We start from the raw sequence: 17,531 nt of genomic DNA on the forward strand, positions 1-17,531 counted from the left end.
TCCCCATTTTATCCTCAAATATTTTTATCTTCTTTACACCACAAATATCTGCTGAATGAGAAGCATTCCAATCCTCATATCACCACTCTAGACCGGTTCTGTGACAAAACATAAACAGCGTTACACTTCCTTTCCAGTATCAATGGGGCAGAGAGAAAAAGCCTTAGAATACCTAAAATGCATGTAGCCATTTTGTCAAAAAATTGCACAAAAATATAGGGAAGGACTATATTCCTTCCTATGATGTGACGTGATGACCACGTTTCCCATTAATGTCACTAAATAGAAGAAAAAGAACATAGCAAAAAAAAGAACATAGCAACAGTTGATGAAGGACCAAAGTGAGCATCTATACCTTTGTACTCTGATTAGGACACCTCTCTCAGTCCACCTCCCTCCACACTTCCTCCCTTCCCCAGAAAATACATTTTCAGAGATGGACTATAAGGAAATGAATTGGGCTAATAGAACTCTTACAAAAATGTCTGCATTTCCTTTCTCTAGTCCCTCCCAAATCACAAGAATATGTTCAACAGTGGAAACAGGCAGGAACTAAGGCTATGAGATTCTCCCGGGCAGACAATGGACTTCATTATTACCAGCCTAATCTACTTCCATGGTGTGATGGCAAATTGTACACACTCTTTGACTTTTGTAATGATGATAAGAGAAAAGAGGAGTTAGAATTTTCTAGGTGACTTAATAATTAACCGTAAGGTTTGTACCACCTAAAACTGACTTAGAGAACAGCTAATCTTTGAGGAGTTAACAGCAGCATTTCACTCCATCTCAGAGGGCCTCTTTGACTTTGTCATTCCAAAGAGTAAAGAGGAAAGGGTTCAGGAAGGGGGTTAACACAGAAACCAACAGGGGAAATACCTTATTGTACTCGAGTCCCTGTGTTTGCTTGGGTTTCACATAGAGAAACAAGCAGCTGCTATAGCCGATTATAACACAGGTGAAGAGGGAGGCACAAGTGGAGAAGGCTTTCCTCCAGCCAGAGGCTGACGGGATCTTGAGGATGGTGGAGATGATGTAGGTATAGGAGACAATTGTAGGGATTGACGAACCAATGAGATTAAAAATAGCCATTAAGAAAAGGATAAACTCTGTGAAAAGAGTGTTGTCACAGGACAGTTTGAGCAATTGCCCTCGGTCACAGTAAAAATGGTCTAACGAATTTGATTTGCAGAAGGTAAACTGAAATGTGGCATAGACCAGCCAGATTTCAGAAAGAAATCCAAATACCCATGACACTATTACCACCCAAATACAGGTACTGCTGTTCATAATGATGTTGTATCTTAAAGGATTACACACAGCCACGTAACGGTCCACAGCCATCACTCCAAGTAATACAAACTCTGTGGTCCCTACAGCAAGGCAGAGGAAAAGTTGAGCAATACATGTAGACAAAGATACTGTCTGCATCTCAGGGAGCAGCAATCCCCAAAGCATCATGGGGATGATTATGGTTGTGACCAGGATCTCCAGGGCAGAGAGGTGGCCGAGGAAGAAATATATGGGGGACTGCAGACATTTCTCCACACAGATAATCACGATGATGACCACGTTTCCCATTAATGTCACTAAATAGAAGAAAAAGAACATAGCAAAAAGAATGTGGTGTAGTCCTTGGGACCCAGGGAAGCCTAGAAGGTGGAATTCCTGGCACTAGAGTGGCTGTCCATCATTTAGTCCTTCATTCTGCTTCTTTTGAAGCACAGAGATTAAAAGAGAGGTGGCATTGCTCCACATGGTCCTGCTCTCAAGAGAGAAGGAAGACAGATTAGGATAAGAAACTACTTCCAACCTGGAATCAGGTGACATGTCCCTGCTACTGTGTTCGGCACATACATAGCTTGAGGTACATGTTGTCACCCAAGTCTACAAGTGAGGCTCTCATTTCCCTGTATAAGCAGCCCCCTGGAATGGGGAAGACATCTTTTCTACTGGTGGTGAAATACCTTCCTTGCCTTTTTCCCCATGGAAAGATGTACCTTCTCTCAGAGGGCAGAGGCTAAAACCTTTTAAATGGCCCTTTTTGAAGGTGAGTCAATCAGGTCCCTCCAGTCCTAGAGCTGTCCTACTTTCTCTTAGGTTAACTGTGCCAGACGACATAAAGGCATTTTATATGATGTTCAAAGGATGAGAGCTTTAAACCCCAGCTCTCATCTGTAACGGTAATGCATAGACCCACTTTTGGGGCCCGCAGAAAGGAGGCAGAGGATGTAAGACCAACATCTCTGCTGTTCCAGATTTTAAAATCTCCATTTTACAGAGCAGCAAGATCTCTAAATGAGAACTCTGGAGCTTGGAATAATTTCCCAGAACAGATCCATTCTTCTCTAATTCCATTTTCCTTCCAAAGTTGTGGGAGGAAGGAAAGATGGCACCTGGCACAGATAAGGAATAGATCTGGGACCGCCAGCTGTTAAGGATGCCTGGCTCTCTGCCTGTTGCTTCATCCCATTATTCAAATGTCACCCCTTCCAAAGACTTTTTCTAATCACTCTGCCAAAAACAGAAAAGACACACTCATTTTGGACTTCCGTTTTTTTCATAACGGTTGTTATTACCTTGTATTATGTCTAATTATTCACTCCTTCATTTAACAATAAACAAATGTAGTCATGAACAGGACAAAGAAAATTCCATGCCTTGTGGAGTTTATAATCAAGGAAGAGGTGGGGGCTAGACCCCACACAAGACACATAAGTAAAATATGTAATAGTTTAGTTTATTTATCATGCCACAGGGAAAAAAATTAAGCAAGAAAGAGGGAGAGGAAATTTAAGTTTATTTATTATTTATCTACGACACTAAAATATAAACTCCATGAGGGCTAGGACATATCTTCACTGTTGTATTCTGAAGCTGGCACATAAAACTTACATACAAAAATTAAACAGTTGTATATTATATGTATCTCTCTATATCTATATAAAAGATATATATAAAGATATATTATATGTATCTCTCTATATCTTTTATATAGATATAGAGAGATACATATATATCTCTATATCTTTTATATGCATCTCTGTATCTTTTATATATAAAGATCTCTATATCTTTTATATAGATATAGAGATATGTATAGAGAGATATATATTAGAGATAGATATACAGATATAGATTACCTATATTATATATATATACGATGCTATATACGATTATATATAGGCGAATATAGCTATAGATATAATTAATAGATATATAAGAATTAAATTATATAGTTTAAGAGATATAATGGTATCTGAAATAAATATATCACAGATATATCTTATATATTAATTATGGCATTTTTAATTCCATCAGGCAAGGTACGTAGCCCCCAAACTAAATCTTATGTGAGTCAAGATTTGAACTGTAGGTCTGCAGATTTCATGCACTCACACAGCTAACTACAGACCCTATATTTTTTATTTGTATGCTTATTTATATAAGATATATAAATAAGATACATGAATATATCTTATAAATAAGCATAGTACATATATTTTATTTATAAGATATTTAAATACATAAGATATATATATCATATATGTAAAATAAGTAGTGCTGACAAATTTCGCTAGATGAGGTATGGATGGATGGATGGATAATATATGATTAAATAATACTTGTTCTGGCCAGGGCAGGTTGGGCCACATCCCTTCAATCCTACTCTGGTTGGTTTTCCTTCCTGCCTTACATTACCATTTTCCCTCCTGCCCTTCCTTTGCTTAGGTAACCCCCTCCCTGTCTATGTCACTGTTTTACTAATGGTTAAAAAAGCTTCAGGGACAGAATTGATGGGAAAGCTCAGTGTTCTGCTTTTCCACAACCTCTGCATAACCAGCACGAGACAAAGAAACATGAGTGAGAAGGACACCGACTGTCAGGGAGCTGTGACTGTCTCTAGCATTGGGTCCGAGAGGGGCCGGAAGTGCTCTCTGCTATGCAGGAAAGATCTGGAGATGAGCCTATACACTGTACTGCCCACACTTCAAGATCTGGGTGACTTTGTTCTAGAAGGTTGGCAGGCCCAGAACATCCCACCCTAAACTGCTCTTACCCTCTCCTTCATAGAGGAGACCCCTTGGAAAGACACTCACCTCTATGGAGGGGCTTGGCCACCCCTTCTGGTGTTCTCTAGGGCTCTGCTGAGTCTCCCTCCTGTCCTGCTAGTGCTAGGCCATGCACATGGGCCAGAGCAAGTTGCTGCCATCCCCACTCATGGTGAAGAAGGAAACTGTCCTCGCAGGGGAGCTTAGAAAAAAGCCCAGAAATAAGTGCTGTGCAAAGTTGAGGGTCCTCTCTCTCTCCCCTCCCCTCCACTTCCTTTCTTCCCAAGGGTACTTAGTCACCGAGTTATCACTTCTTAATTAGCCCATGTTCAGGGAGTCCCCAGGAAATGAGTCTAGTGGGAGCAGAACAAACTTTAAGTCATTCCCATTTTTGACCAATGAAGTTTTAGAACGTTTGATAGTTTTTGTTTGGCTGGAAAACCTGAAATCTTACCAATCAGGGACTTCTTAATACTGGGACTGCCTTCCTGCAAAGCCTCAGGTTTAGGTTTCCAGATGTCTCAGATGCTAAATAGTCAACTCCCTCTGCCCTTTATCTTAGATTTTTCTCACGTTTCTCTGGTTATTCGGAGCCTAAATCAACCCTCTTCCCCCAATAGGAGACACCACAATTGGCCTCTAAAACATGCACCAATATCCTCAAAAGTCTGCTTATTGGTCTTGGTCAAAGACTTAACTTCACCAAAATCTTCTAAAAGCCTGATGACTCCTTCATTCATTTTAAAAAGGCTCCTGCATTTAGTCCTGTGGATCCTACAGAATACTGTAAGAGGTCCTACCCCTAAATCGAATTCTATTCTGTTCTATTGTCTCAGGCTTTCACTCCTCTGAATATATGTGCATCTGTATGCATTCCAGCAAGATTCTTCCAGACTTTTCTTTCCCATGGCATGTCACTGATTACCAGTTGGACCACTGTAAAGTAGAGAGAGCATAAGGATAGTGTATGTACACAGTTATGTTTGCAACCTGGAGGAACTGACAAAATGTAAATTGGAAATCTGTCTAATGCTGGAGTAAGACAGGAAAAGTAGGAATTATAAAACATTTGTCTGCATTTTGGTTCTCATTTTAAGTATTTAAAGTACACCTGTGAAATCTGAGAATTTCAATTGGTGCCTAAGCGTATAAATTGGGATTAATCTTTCTTCCAATTCCTTAAATTGCCCAAGCCCAACTACTTGCCATATAATTTTAGAGAAAGTTTCCAAACGTGTATCTCCATATTCTTTTTTGTAGAGGCTGTGAAAATCTGTTTGCAACCTTTTCTTTCTCATTTAACAACATATAAAATATATCTTTCCATATCAGCACATATTACTCTACCTCTTTTTTTTTTACATAGGATTCCATTATGTGGATGTCCTATTCTTTATTAGATAGCTGTTTATTAATTTTATTGTTGTTTCCATTTTTAATTATGAAAAAATGATGCTATAAATATTCTTGGATATTTGTAAGTATACAAACAATTATATTTCTGAAAAAAAAAAAGATCCTTAGAGTTGGAATGTCTGGGTCAAATGCAGATGTATTGAAGTTATTACTTTTTTCTTTTTTATACAAGTTATTACTTGGCACCAAATTACACTCCAAACATTTTGTATTGATTCACACAATTACTAAGTCTGTATAATAGAAGGGGTCTTGTTTTCCTGACCTGTTATAAGCCAAGGCATAATTAAAATTTTAATTTTAAGTTGAAGAGAATAAAAACAAGACACCTTAAAAGGGAAATCAATTAACAAGCCTGACGCAATGGAAAATTTTGAAAGATAAAATGACCAAAACCGACTCAAAAACAAATATGGATATAGAATCAACTTGAGTATCCATCAATGGATGAATGAACACAGAAAATGTGGTGTAAATATACAATGGAATCGAATTCATTCATTAAAAGGAATGAAATCTTGTCATTTGTGGCAAAATGGATAAAACTGGAGGACATTACATTAAGTGAGATAAGCCAGGCACATAAAGACAAATACAACATGTTCTCACTCACATGTGGAAACTAAAACAGTTGATCTCATAGAAGTACAGAATACAATAATGCTTAACAGAAGCTAGAAAGGGTATAGGGGAAGACAGTCAGAGTTTGGTTAGTGGTTACAAAATTTCAGTTAAATTGGAGAAATAAATTCCAATGTTCTATGGCATAGTAGGGTGATAAGTTTAATGACTATCTATTGTGTATTTCAAAATAGCTAGAAGAGAGGAATTTGAATGTCCCCAACACAAAGAAATGATGAATGTATGAGGTAGTAAATATGCCACTTACCCTGATTTGGTCACCACACATAGTATACACATATCAAAATATCACATGTATCCCTGACATATGTACAATTATTATGTACCATTAAAACTTTAAAAATAAAATAAATGGCCACAGATGTTGTACAAAATGTAATCTTAATACAGTTGAAAACATTTTGTAAAAAATAAATCCAAAGAAGGGGCCAAGATGGTTGAATAAGAAAAGCTCCCGTCTGCAGCTCCCAGTGAGACCAACACAGAAGGCAGGTGATTTCTGCATTTCCAACTGAGGAACCCAGTTCATCTCATTGGGACTGGTTAGGCAGTGGGTGCAGCCCATGGAAGGTGAACCAAAGCAGGGTGGGGCTTTTGCCTCACCTGGGAAGTGCAAGGTGCTAGGGGACCTCCCTCTCCACAGCCAAGGGAAGCCATGAGGGACTGTGCTACCCAGCTGGATTACTACACTTTCCCCACAGTTTTTACAATCTGCAGATAAGGGGGCTACACCACCAGGGCCCTGGGTTTCAAGCACAAAACTGGGCGGCTGTTTGGGCAGACACCTAGCTAGCTGTAGGAGTCTATTTCGTATCCCAATGGTGCCTGGAACCCCAGCAAGACAGAACCGTTCACTGCCCTGGAAAGGGGGCTGAGGCCAGGGAGCCAAGTGGTCTCACTCAGTGTGTCCCACTCTCACAGAGCCCAGCAAGCTAAGAACCACTGGCTTGAAATTCTCGCTGCCAGCACAGCAGCCTGAAGTTGACCTGGGATGATCCAGCTTGGTTGGGGTAGGGGCGTCCACCATTACTGAGGCTTTACTAGGGAGTTTTCCCCTGACAGCGCTAAGGTGGCAGGGAGGTCTGGACTGGATGGAACTCACCACAGTGTGGCAAAGCAGCTGTGGCCAGACTGCTTCTCTAGATTCCTCCTCACTAGACAGCGCATCTTTGAAAGAAAGGTAACAGCCCCAGTCAGGGGCTTACAGACAAAACTCCCATCTCCCTGGGACAGAGCACCTGGGGGAAGGGGCAGCTGTGGGCGCAGCTTCAGAGGATTTAATCTTTCCTGCCTGCTGGCTCTGAAGACAACAGCTGATCCTAACAAGAGGAATTCTCCCAGCACAGCACACTAGTTCTGCTAAGGGACAGACTGCCTCCTCGAGTGAGTCCCTGACCCCATGCCTCCTGACTGGGAGAGACCTCCCAACAGGGGTTGACAGACACCTCATACAGGAGAGCTCTGGCTGGCATCAGGCCAGTGCCCCTCTGGGATGAAACTTCTAGAGGAAGGAGCAGGTAGCAATATTTGCTGTTCTGCAGCCTCCACTGGTGATACCCAGGTGAACGGGGTCTGGAGTGGACCTCCAGCAAACTGCAGCAGACCTGCAGAAGAGAGGCCTATTAGAAGAAAAACTAACAAACAGCAACAACATCAACATCAACATAAAGGACCCCCATGCAGAAACCCCATCCAAAGGTCATCAGCCTCAAAGATCAAAGGCAGATAAATCCACAAAGGTGAGGAAAAACCAGCGCAAAAATGCTGAAAATTCTAAAACACAGAATGCCTCTTCTCCTCCAAATGATTGCAGCTCCTCTCCAGCAAGGGCGCAAAACTGGACAGAGAATGAGAAATTCTCTGTCAGAAATAGGCTTCAGAAGGGGGGCAATAACAAACTCTTGTGAGCTAAAGCAGCATATCCTAACCCAATGCAAGGAAGCTAAGAATCTGGATAAAAGGTTACAGGAACTGCTAACTAGAATAACCAGTTTAGAGAGGAACATAGATAACCTGATGGAGCTGAAAAACACAGCACAAGAACTTCCTGAAGCATACACAAGTATCAATAGCCAAATCGGTCAAGCAGAAGAAAGTATATCAGAGACTGAAGATCAACTTACTGAAATAAGGTGTGAAGACAAGATTAGAGAAAAAAATGAAAATGAATGAGCAAAGCCTCCAAGAAATATGGTACTATATGAAAAGACCAAACCTATAATTGATTGGTGTATCTGAAAGTGATGGGGAGAATGGAACCAAGTTGGAAAACACACTTCAGGATATTATTGAGGAGAACTTCCCCAACCTAGCAAGAAAGGCCAACATTCACATTCAGGAAATACAGAGAACACCACTAAGTTACTCCCCAAGAAGAGCAACCCCAAGACACATAATTGTCAGATTCTCCAAGGTTGAAATGTAGGAAAAAATGTTAAGGGCAGACAGAGAGAAAGGTCAGGTTACCTACAAAGGAAAGCCCATCAGACTAACAGCAGACCTCTCTGTAGAAACCCTACAAGCTGGAAGAGAGTTGGGGGCCAATATTCAACATCCTTAAAGAAATGAAATCCCAACCCAGAATTTTATATCCAGCCAAAGTAAGTGAAGGAGAAATAAAATTTACAGACAAGCAAATTCTCAGGGATTTTGTCACTACCAGGCCTGCCTCATAAGAGCCCCTGAAGGAAGCACTAAATATGGAAAGGCAAAATCAGTAACAGCCACTGCAAAAACACAGCAAAATATAAAGACCAATGACACTATGAAGAAACGGCATCAACTAATCTGCAAAATAACCAGCTAGCATCATGATAACCGGATCAAATTCACACATAACGATATTAACCTTAAATGTAAATTGGCTAAATGCCCCAATTAAAAGACACTGGCGGCAAACCGGATAAAGAGTCAAGGCCCATTGGTGTGCTGTATTCAGGGGATCCATCTCATGTGCAAAGACACACATAGGCTCAAAATAAAGGGATGGAGGAATATTTACCAAACAAATGGAAAGCCAAAAAAGCAGGGGTTGCAATCTTAGTCTCTGATAAAACAGACTTTAAACCAACAAAGATCAAGAAAGACAAGGGCATTACATAATGGTAAAGGGATCAATGCAAAAAGAAGAGCTAACTATCCTAAATATATATGCACCCACTACAGGAGCACCCAGATTCATAAAGCAAGTTTTTAAGAGACCTACAAAGAGACTTAGACTCCCACAGAATGATAGTGGGAGACCTTAACACCCCACTGTCAATATTAGACAGATCAATGAGACAGAAAGTTAACAAGGATATTCAAGAATTGAACTCAGCTCTGGACCAACTGGACTTAATAGACATCTATGGAGCTCTCCACCCCAAATCAACAGAATATACATTCTTCTCAGCACCACATAGCACTTATTATAAAATTGACCACGTAATTGGAAGTAAAACACTCCTTCAGCAAATGCGAAAAAATGGAAATCATAACAAACTGTCTCTCAAACCACAGTGCAATCAAATTATAAGTCAGGATTAAGAATCTCACTCAAAACCGCACAACTACATGGAAACTGAACAACTTGCTCCTGAACGACTACTGGGTAAATAATGAAATTAAGGCAGAAATAAAGAAGTTATTTGAAACCAATGAAAGCAAAGATACAACATACTAGAATCTCTGGGACACAGCCAAAGCAGTGTTAAGAGGGAAATTTATAGCACTAAGTGCCCACATCAGAAAGCTGGAATGATCTAAAATAACTAAGATCAGAGTAGAACTGAAGGAGACAGAGACACGAAAAACCCTTCAAAAATCAGTGAATCCAGGAGCTGGTTTTCTGTAAAAATTAACAAAATAGATACATTGCTAGCTAGTCTAATAAAGAAGAAAAGAGAGAAGAATCAAATAGACACAGTAAAAATATGATAAAGGAGATATCACCACTGATCCCACAGAAATACAAACTATCACCAGAGAATATTATAAACACCTCTACACAAATAAACTAGAAAATATAGAAGAAATGGATAAGTTCCTGGACACATGCACCCTCCCTAAATCAGGAAGAAGTCGAATCCTTGAATAGATCAATAAAAAGCTCTGAAATTGAGGCACTAATTAATAGCCTACCAACGAAAAAATGCTCAGGACCGGATGGATTCACAGCTGAATTCTACCAGAGGTACAAAGAGGAGCTGGTACCATTACTTCCAAAACTATTCCAAACAACAGAAAAAGAGGGACTCCTCCCTAACTCAGTTTATGAGGCCAGCATCATCCTGATACCCAAACCTGGCAGAGACACAACAAAAAAAGAAAATGTCAGGCCAATATCCCTGATGAACATCTATGTGAAAATCCTCAATAAAACACTGGCAAACTGAATCCAGCAGCATATGAAAAAGCTTATTCAACACGATCAAGATGGCTTCATCCCTGGGATGCAAGGCTGGTTCAACATATGCAAATCAATAAACATAATCCATCACATAAACAGAACCAATGACAAAATCCACATGATTATCTCAATAGATGCAGAAAAGCCCTTCAATAAAATTAAACACCGCTTCATGCTAAAAACTCTCAATGAACTAGGTATTCATGCAACATATCTCAAAATAACAAGAGCTATTTATGACAAAACCATAGCCAATATCATACTGAATGGGCAAAAGCTAGAAGCATTCCCTTTGAAAACTGGCACAAGACAAGTATGCCCTCTCTCACCACTCCTATTGGATGTTCTGGTCAGGGCAATCAGGCAAGAGAAAGAAATAGAGGGCATTCAAATAGGAAGAGAGGAAGTCAAATTGTCTCTGTTTGCAGATGACATGATTGTATATTTGGAAAACCCCATCGTCTCAACCCAAAAACTCCTTAAGCCGATAAGCAACTTCGGCAAAGTCTCAGGATACAAAATCAATGTGCAGAAATCACAAGCATTCCTATACACCAACAATAGTCAAGCAGAGAGCCAAATCATGAGTGAATTCCCATTCACAATTGCTACAAAGAGAATAAATGCCTAGGAATACAATTTACAAGGAATGTGAAGGACCTCTTCAAGGAGAACTACAAACCACTGCTCAAGGAAGTAAGAGAGGACACAAACAAATGGAAAAAAAATCCATGCTCACAGACAGGAAGAATCAATATTGTGAAAATGGCCATACTGCCCAAAGTAATTTCTAGATTCAATGCTGTTCCCATCAAGCTACCATTGACATTTTTTGCAGAATGAGAAAAAAACTACTTTAAATTTCATATGGAAACAAAAAAGAGCCCATATAGCCAAGACAATCCCAAGCAAAAAGAGCAAAGCTGGAGGCATCACGCTACCTGACTTCAAATTATACTACAAGTCTACAGTAACCAAAATAACATGGTACTGATATCAAAACATATTTATAGACCAGTGGAACAGAACAGAGAGCTCAGAAATAACACCACACATCCACAGCCATCTGATCTTTGACAAACCTGACAAAAACAAGCAATGGGGAAAGGATTCCCCATTTAATAAATGGTTTTGGGAAAACTGGCTAGCCATATACAGAAAACAGAAACTGGACACCCTCCTTATACCGTATACAAAAATTAACTCAAGATGGATTAAACACTTAAATGTAAAACCCCAAGCCATAAAAACCCTAGAAGAAAACAAAGGCAATACCATTCAGGACATAGGCATGGGCAAAGTCTTTATGACTAAAATACAAAAAGCAATGGCAACAAAAGCCAAAATTGATGAATGGGATCTAATCAAACTAAAGAGCTTCTGCACAGCAAAAGAAGCTATCAACAGAGTGAACAAACAACCTACAGAGTGGGAGAAAATTTTTACAATCTATCCATCTGACAAAGGTCTAATATTCAGAATCTACTAGGAACTTAAACAAATTTACAAGAAAAAAACAACCACATCAAAAAGTGGGCAAAGGATATGAACAGACACTTCTCAAAAGAAGACATTTGTGTGGCCAACAAACATGTGGAAAAAAAGCTCATCATCACTGGTCATTTGAGAAATGCAAATCAAAACCACAATGAAATACCATTTCANACATGGATGAAGCTGGAAACTCTCATTCTCAGCAAACTAACAGAGGAACAGAAAACCAAACACTGCCTGTTCTCACTCATAAGTGGGAGTTGAACAATGAGAACACATGGACCCAGGGAGGGGAACATCACACACCAGGGCCTGTCGGGGGTTGGGAGACAAGGGGAGGGAGAGCATTAGGACAAATACCTAATGCATGTGGGGCCTAAAACCTAGATGATAGATTGATAGGTGCAGCAAACCACCGTAGCACATGTATACCCATGTAACAAACCTGCACATTCTGCACATGTATCCCAGAACTTAAAGTAAAATTTAAAAAATAAAATAAAACAAAAATAAATCCAAAATATATGACAGAGGATGGGGCTTGTTATTGGGGGCCTGATGAGGACACAAATGAGGTAAAGGCAGGTGAAGGATAAAGATAGCATTGGAGTGAGTCAGAAAGCAATTAGAATAAGTAGGCAAAGTGAGTTAAATAGATTCTGGTTTTTGGGTGGGGGTAGAGATGAGGATGGGAGAGCAAATGAAGAACCAGGAAGAGAAAATGGCTTATCTAGCTCTGATGGATGTCTGAGTGTGGCAAGGAGCTTTCAGACCTTTCCCCAAACAGATGTCTCTTTGACTAAGTTCTATCAAAACATTTCTGAGCAACTTTCTGCAAATACCTCTTAGGGGAATAGAACATTTTCTTCGTAAAAACGAAGACAGATATTTTCTGTCAGTAGAGCCCATAACATTGAGAGCACAATGTAAAAGTGTACATCCTTGGTGAAAGTGGAAAAATTTCAAAATAATGTAAGATCATGAATGAAACATTGAAATTGGAATCAGGAAACCTGAGTGCTAATTCCTTCTCGTACTTAGTAGCTGTGTGATACTTGGTGTGAATTTTCAGCCCTCTGGGGTTTGAAATATCAGACCCCTCATCTGAAATAACAGGGCATTGATGTGCATGATATATAATTTTTCTTCCTCTTTTACCCTGCAAAAGTCAAGGGGCAGAAATGGAACTAGTTTTCAAGCCTTCTTCTTAATGGTGACCTGAGCCTCTCAGTCTACCGTGAGGACCCTCGACTCGTGACTCTTCGGATGGAACCCCTCCACAAAGCTAACAATTTTGTCTGAATCAGCTCTCTCTAGATAACATCATGGGCCATTATAGTTCACATCAGATCCAGTACATAAACTTATCCTAGATGAATGATTTTACAAGTGAGTAGAAGTGTTTGCTGAATATCCTTTAAGCTCAAGGCCATTCCATGTCTACGTTAGACTTTCCCACATAAGCATACTTGGACACAGGTATGAGAAGTCATCATGGCCCAGAGAAAGAAAAGGGTATTTTGGCAAACTAGTAGAACAGATAGGGTGAATTCCTATCCACTATAAATGATTGCATTAATAATGTATGTTATTATAGATAGAATTATGACCCCAGTGGCAGAGAACTTACCCACAAAAGAGGAAATGAGAAGGAACAAACCTTACTTACTTGCCACAAAGCTTCCTAACTGACCTTCACATCTACCCTCGCTTCCCTCTGTCTACTCGGTTCTCCCCACAGCAGCCTGCGTGATCCTTTAAAACACATACCAGATCAGGTCTCTCTCCTGATTAAAACCTCTCTCTGCCATTTGGTTAAAGTCCTGAGACCTGTGAGGCTCTGCATGATTTCTAGAAATACCCGTCTCTAATGTCATCTTGTGTCACTCCTCTGCTCAGAGATGCTGACATCCCTTTGTGCTCCTGTGCTCCTGTGCAGCTGCTCCATCTCTCAGAGAACTCATTGTAATTCCCACCTAGTTAGCACCAGATACCAGTTAATGATTACTCTTATAGATGCTTCCCCTAACCTCACAGACGTATCCACGTTCAGGTCCCCTGCCAGGGGCTTTCCAGATATTACAGTAAATGCTGCAGTGCATTGCCGGGACTCCCATTCAGAACCAAGACGCTAATTACCCCGAAATTGCCCCCAATCAAAGAGAAACACCTTCCCCAAGATTATAGCCTTTCCTCTAAGGTAGCCTGCATCCAACGGCCTATGGATGCAGAAGTATAACTGCCCAGGCCCCAAGTTTCTATTCAGGAAAACTCTGGGCACAATTCAGGACAACTCTGGAAAACCATCCCAGTTCAGAGCTTCCCGTGGGATTTAAGCCTCTGTTGTGACCTCACCACAGGTCTGTCCAAACATCTTCTCCCTCACACCTTTACAAGGATTGTTCCAGAGATCACTCCCAGATCTAAGACAACCATGTAGTTTCTTGCTCAAAACAATTCACTATTTTGTAATTGTGTGTGTGTGTGTGTGTGTGTGTATGTTTACCTGGTTTTATAGCATTTGGTAACATCAGTCTTCATCAAATATGCTCCATAGAGGGGAGACCATGTCCACTCTGTTAACTGCTGTATCTTCAGTACATTCTCTAAAAAATAACCGTTATTCAAAAACAATTCTTATTCATTTCTTTTAACTTTAGAGTGAGGTTGAGCTCTTTTCATGTTTAAAAAATCATTTGTAGTTTTCTTTAACGAATGTATAGGTTTGTAAGAGAACATTTTGCATAAATCAAACAAATCTTTATTTCATGTTTTGTTTTGATGTTTCGTTTCTATCTTGCATAAATATTTCATCCTTAGGCAGTTACACTTAACAGTCTTTTAGACTCTTGGGATCTGTGTTTTCCTTAGAAAAGCCTATGTTCATACTCCAAGGAAATTAAAAACGAAAAAAAATTCCCATTTTTTGCTTTTTACATTTAAGTCTGTTTGAGCCATCTGGAATTTATTATTTTTTGGAAGCATAAGGTATAGATCCAGGGTGTTGGTTTTTCCAGATATTCTGTGAATATAATACATATTTCTAGGACAAAAGGGAAGGTGGGGACTAGGAAGGGAGGAGAGAGAGAGCGCGCCTCCAAAAAACAAACTTAGAGGACTGCCACGCTAAAAAAAAAAAAAAAAAAAAAAAAAACCTCCTCCAATATCTGGATTGGGGCACAGAGTGTGTCCATATTTGGATGTGGAGAAGCAAAACATGAGAATGACTATGATATTAATAAGGGCCAAAGAATATCAGCAATGAAAAGATAATGTTTTCCAACACTTCGTTTTACATATCGTAAGCCTGAAACTCAGAAATTGAATGAGTTGTTAAGGTCATGCTGCAGTTTACTAGCTGAGTTGAAATGAGTGACCAGGAACTAGACCACCCTTCTACAGGAGACAGGCAGCTGTTGTCAGCAGGGAATGAAGCACCAGGTAGGTTGACTGGTGTGACCTTCAAGAATCCTGCCAACCCTGAGATTCTGAGACTCACAAATGTACTTCTGAAGACCAGCAGTCTTACAATTAAAGACAGATGCTTTAAGTTGAATAAGTTACATACTGGAACACAGTAAATGCTGAGTAAATACCTCAGCAATGAGTGTGGCATGTCCTTATCAATAATTATAAGCAAATGGGCCTCTGGACATGATGAACAGGATCCAGGAGGATAAGTGTGCAGTTTATGACAATGTCAGTGTCTGGGATGGTTGCTGGAGTGCCAGGGAGACAGAGCCCTTTGGGACTGAGCAGTGGAGAAAGGGGGAAGGGGACCTCCCAGCTGGGGATCCTGAAGCTCCAGACTCTCCTCCATCCTGTAACACTGTGATAATGAGGCCAGACAGCAGGAAAGGGCTGGAGAAGAGCATTGCTAAACAAACCTTAGCTTGCTCTTGTCAACTTACTAACATCTACCATGCTCTTCTATACCCCGGGAAGACCTGTACTAGTGTGTTACATAAAGTGTTTTATTTAATTCTGAAAATAACCTTATGAGGGAGGCATTATTATCACCCATAATATTGAGGATATTTTTATTGAATAAAATTCCAGATTTTTATCTGCACTATATTTACTTAATGAATGCGTAGTGAACAACTACTATGTAAATGTTACATTTCAAACCCAGGTTGAACTCCGAAGTCCCCACCACACACACACAACTGTGGTGCTGGACCCAGTTCTCATCTGCCTCTTGTTGCCGTCCAAGTGTATCTATTGTTAGTTTAAGCATCAGTGTTGTACAACCCAAAGGACTTCTGGCTTTCCCTTGTTCCCACAAGGAGCACCCTGCTGGAGTCTAAAGTTTCCCATTCGGCCCAGCTCATTTCTAAAAATCAGCAAGACCCCGAAGGTTTCAAAACAGAGTGGGTGAACAGCACCATCATCCTTGGGAGCAAAGAACAGCAAGAGAATCATTCTCATTGGATTTCCCTGCCATCTCCATGCTATCTTCCACCTGACATCAGTCATGGATACTGCTGCCCTGGGCTGTATAGGGAGAAACAGTAAGTCTCTGCATCACAGACTCAATGAAAGGTGCCAACAGATTCTAACTTGTGGTGTCACTTGCAAAGCGGGGCCAGGGTTGCTTGCCCTATTCCCAAGGGGCTTATGTCTCTGTGTCAAAATCTGGGTACCACAGTCAGGAGGCTGCCAAAGTGAATGACCTAATAAGAAAAGCTCGCCATGCTGGACTTAATGAATTACGATGCATTGGCTGGGTCTGGAGAATGAATGAGTTATAAGGATTGGGTTTCAATTAGTCAAGATGAGTTTAGACTTGGCATTAAGATTTGTGAGAGGGTTGCATGCTCACTGCTTAGGGAGATAGATCCACTTCTGCAATTAGATGTCATTGCTGGTGGCCAGGATACAGTTTTAGGAAATGTCTGTGGTTCCAGAGAGACAGCTGAAGTGTGTCTTCTTAGGGCTTCATTTGTGTGCTCTCATTTCTGATTTTATTTATTACTTATGGATCTCAAAAGGTATTCATTCAGTTAACTATAATTAAAGTGTGCAGCCAGCATCCATACATAGATGCATCAACACACACACATGCACACACACGCACACACACACACACAAACACACCCATCACCTTCACGTTAAAGAAGTGCGGTTGGGTGGTTGGGTTAGAAGGAGAGATGATGAGAATGAAGTTTCCATGCCAATAACCACAGCAGAAACTGCTGTTATTGAACTCTTCCTATGTGGAAGCCATAATCCAATCTGGTGCTCACGCTCGCTCTACTATTTTTCACCTTACAGCTGGGGAAAATTCCACTCCAAGAGGATTAGTATCAGCCCAAGGTCATATAACTGGCAATTCACAGGGTAAGGATATAAACCTAGACAGTCCAAGGTCCGTGCTGTCAGCCCCCATACAAGAGTGAGTTGTGTCAGGGAAGGGTGGTCCACTAGGATAGTCACAGCACTTTAAGAATCAGAGCTAGAAGTCCAGTGCAATACACATACCACACATCTTTCAGGGATTGTCAGAGCAGCAGCATCCAATGGGTCTTGCCTGG

At 40.4% G+C, this 17,531-nt stretch overlaps 1 protein-coding gene across 1 annotated transcript; it reads right to left on the minus strand.

Annotated features, from left to right (window-relative positions):
• Positions 1–789: 789 nt before the first annotated feature.
• LOC108541752 (olfactory receptor 9A2) lies at positions 790–1,759 on the minus strand. Its single transcript, XM_017891378.1, has one exon. It carries the CDS (start codon positions 1,609–1,611, stop codon positions 790–792), a length of 822 nt encoding a protein of 273 aa, XP_017746867.1. The 5' UTR covers positions 1,612–1,759.
• Positions 1,760–17,531: the final 15,772 nt, after the last annotated feature.

This window comes from Rhinopithecus bieti, unplaced genomic scaffold (assembly GCF_001698545.2).
Source record: "Rhinopithecus bieti isolate Rb0 unplaced genomic scaffold, ASM169854v2 scaffold_21621, whole genome shotgun sequence".
Classification (NCBI taxonomy): domain Eukaryota; kingdom Metazoa; phylum Chordata; class Mammalia; order Primates; family Cercopithecidae; genus Rhinopithecus; species Rhinopithecus bieti.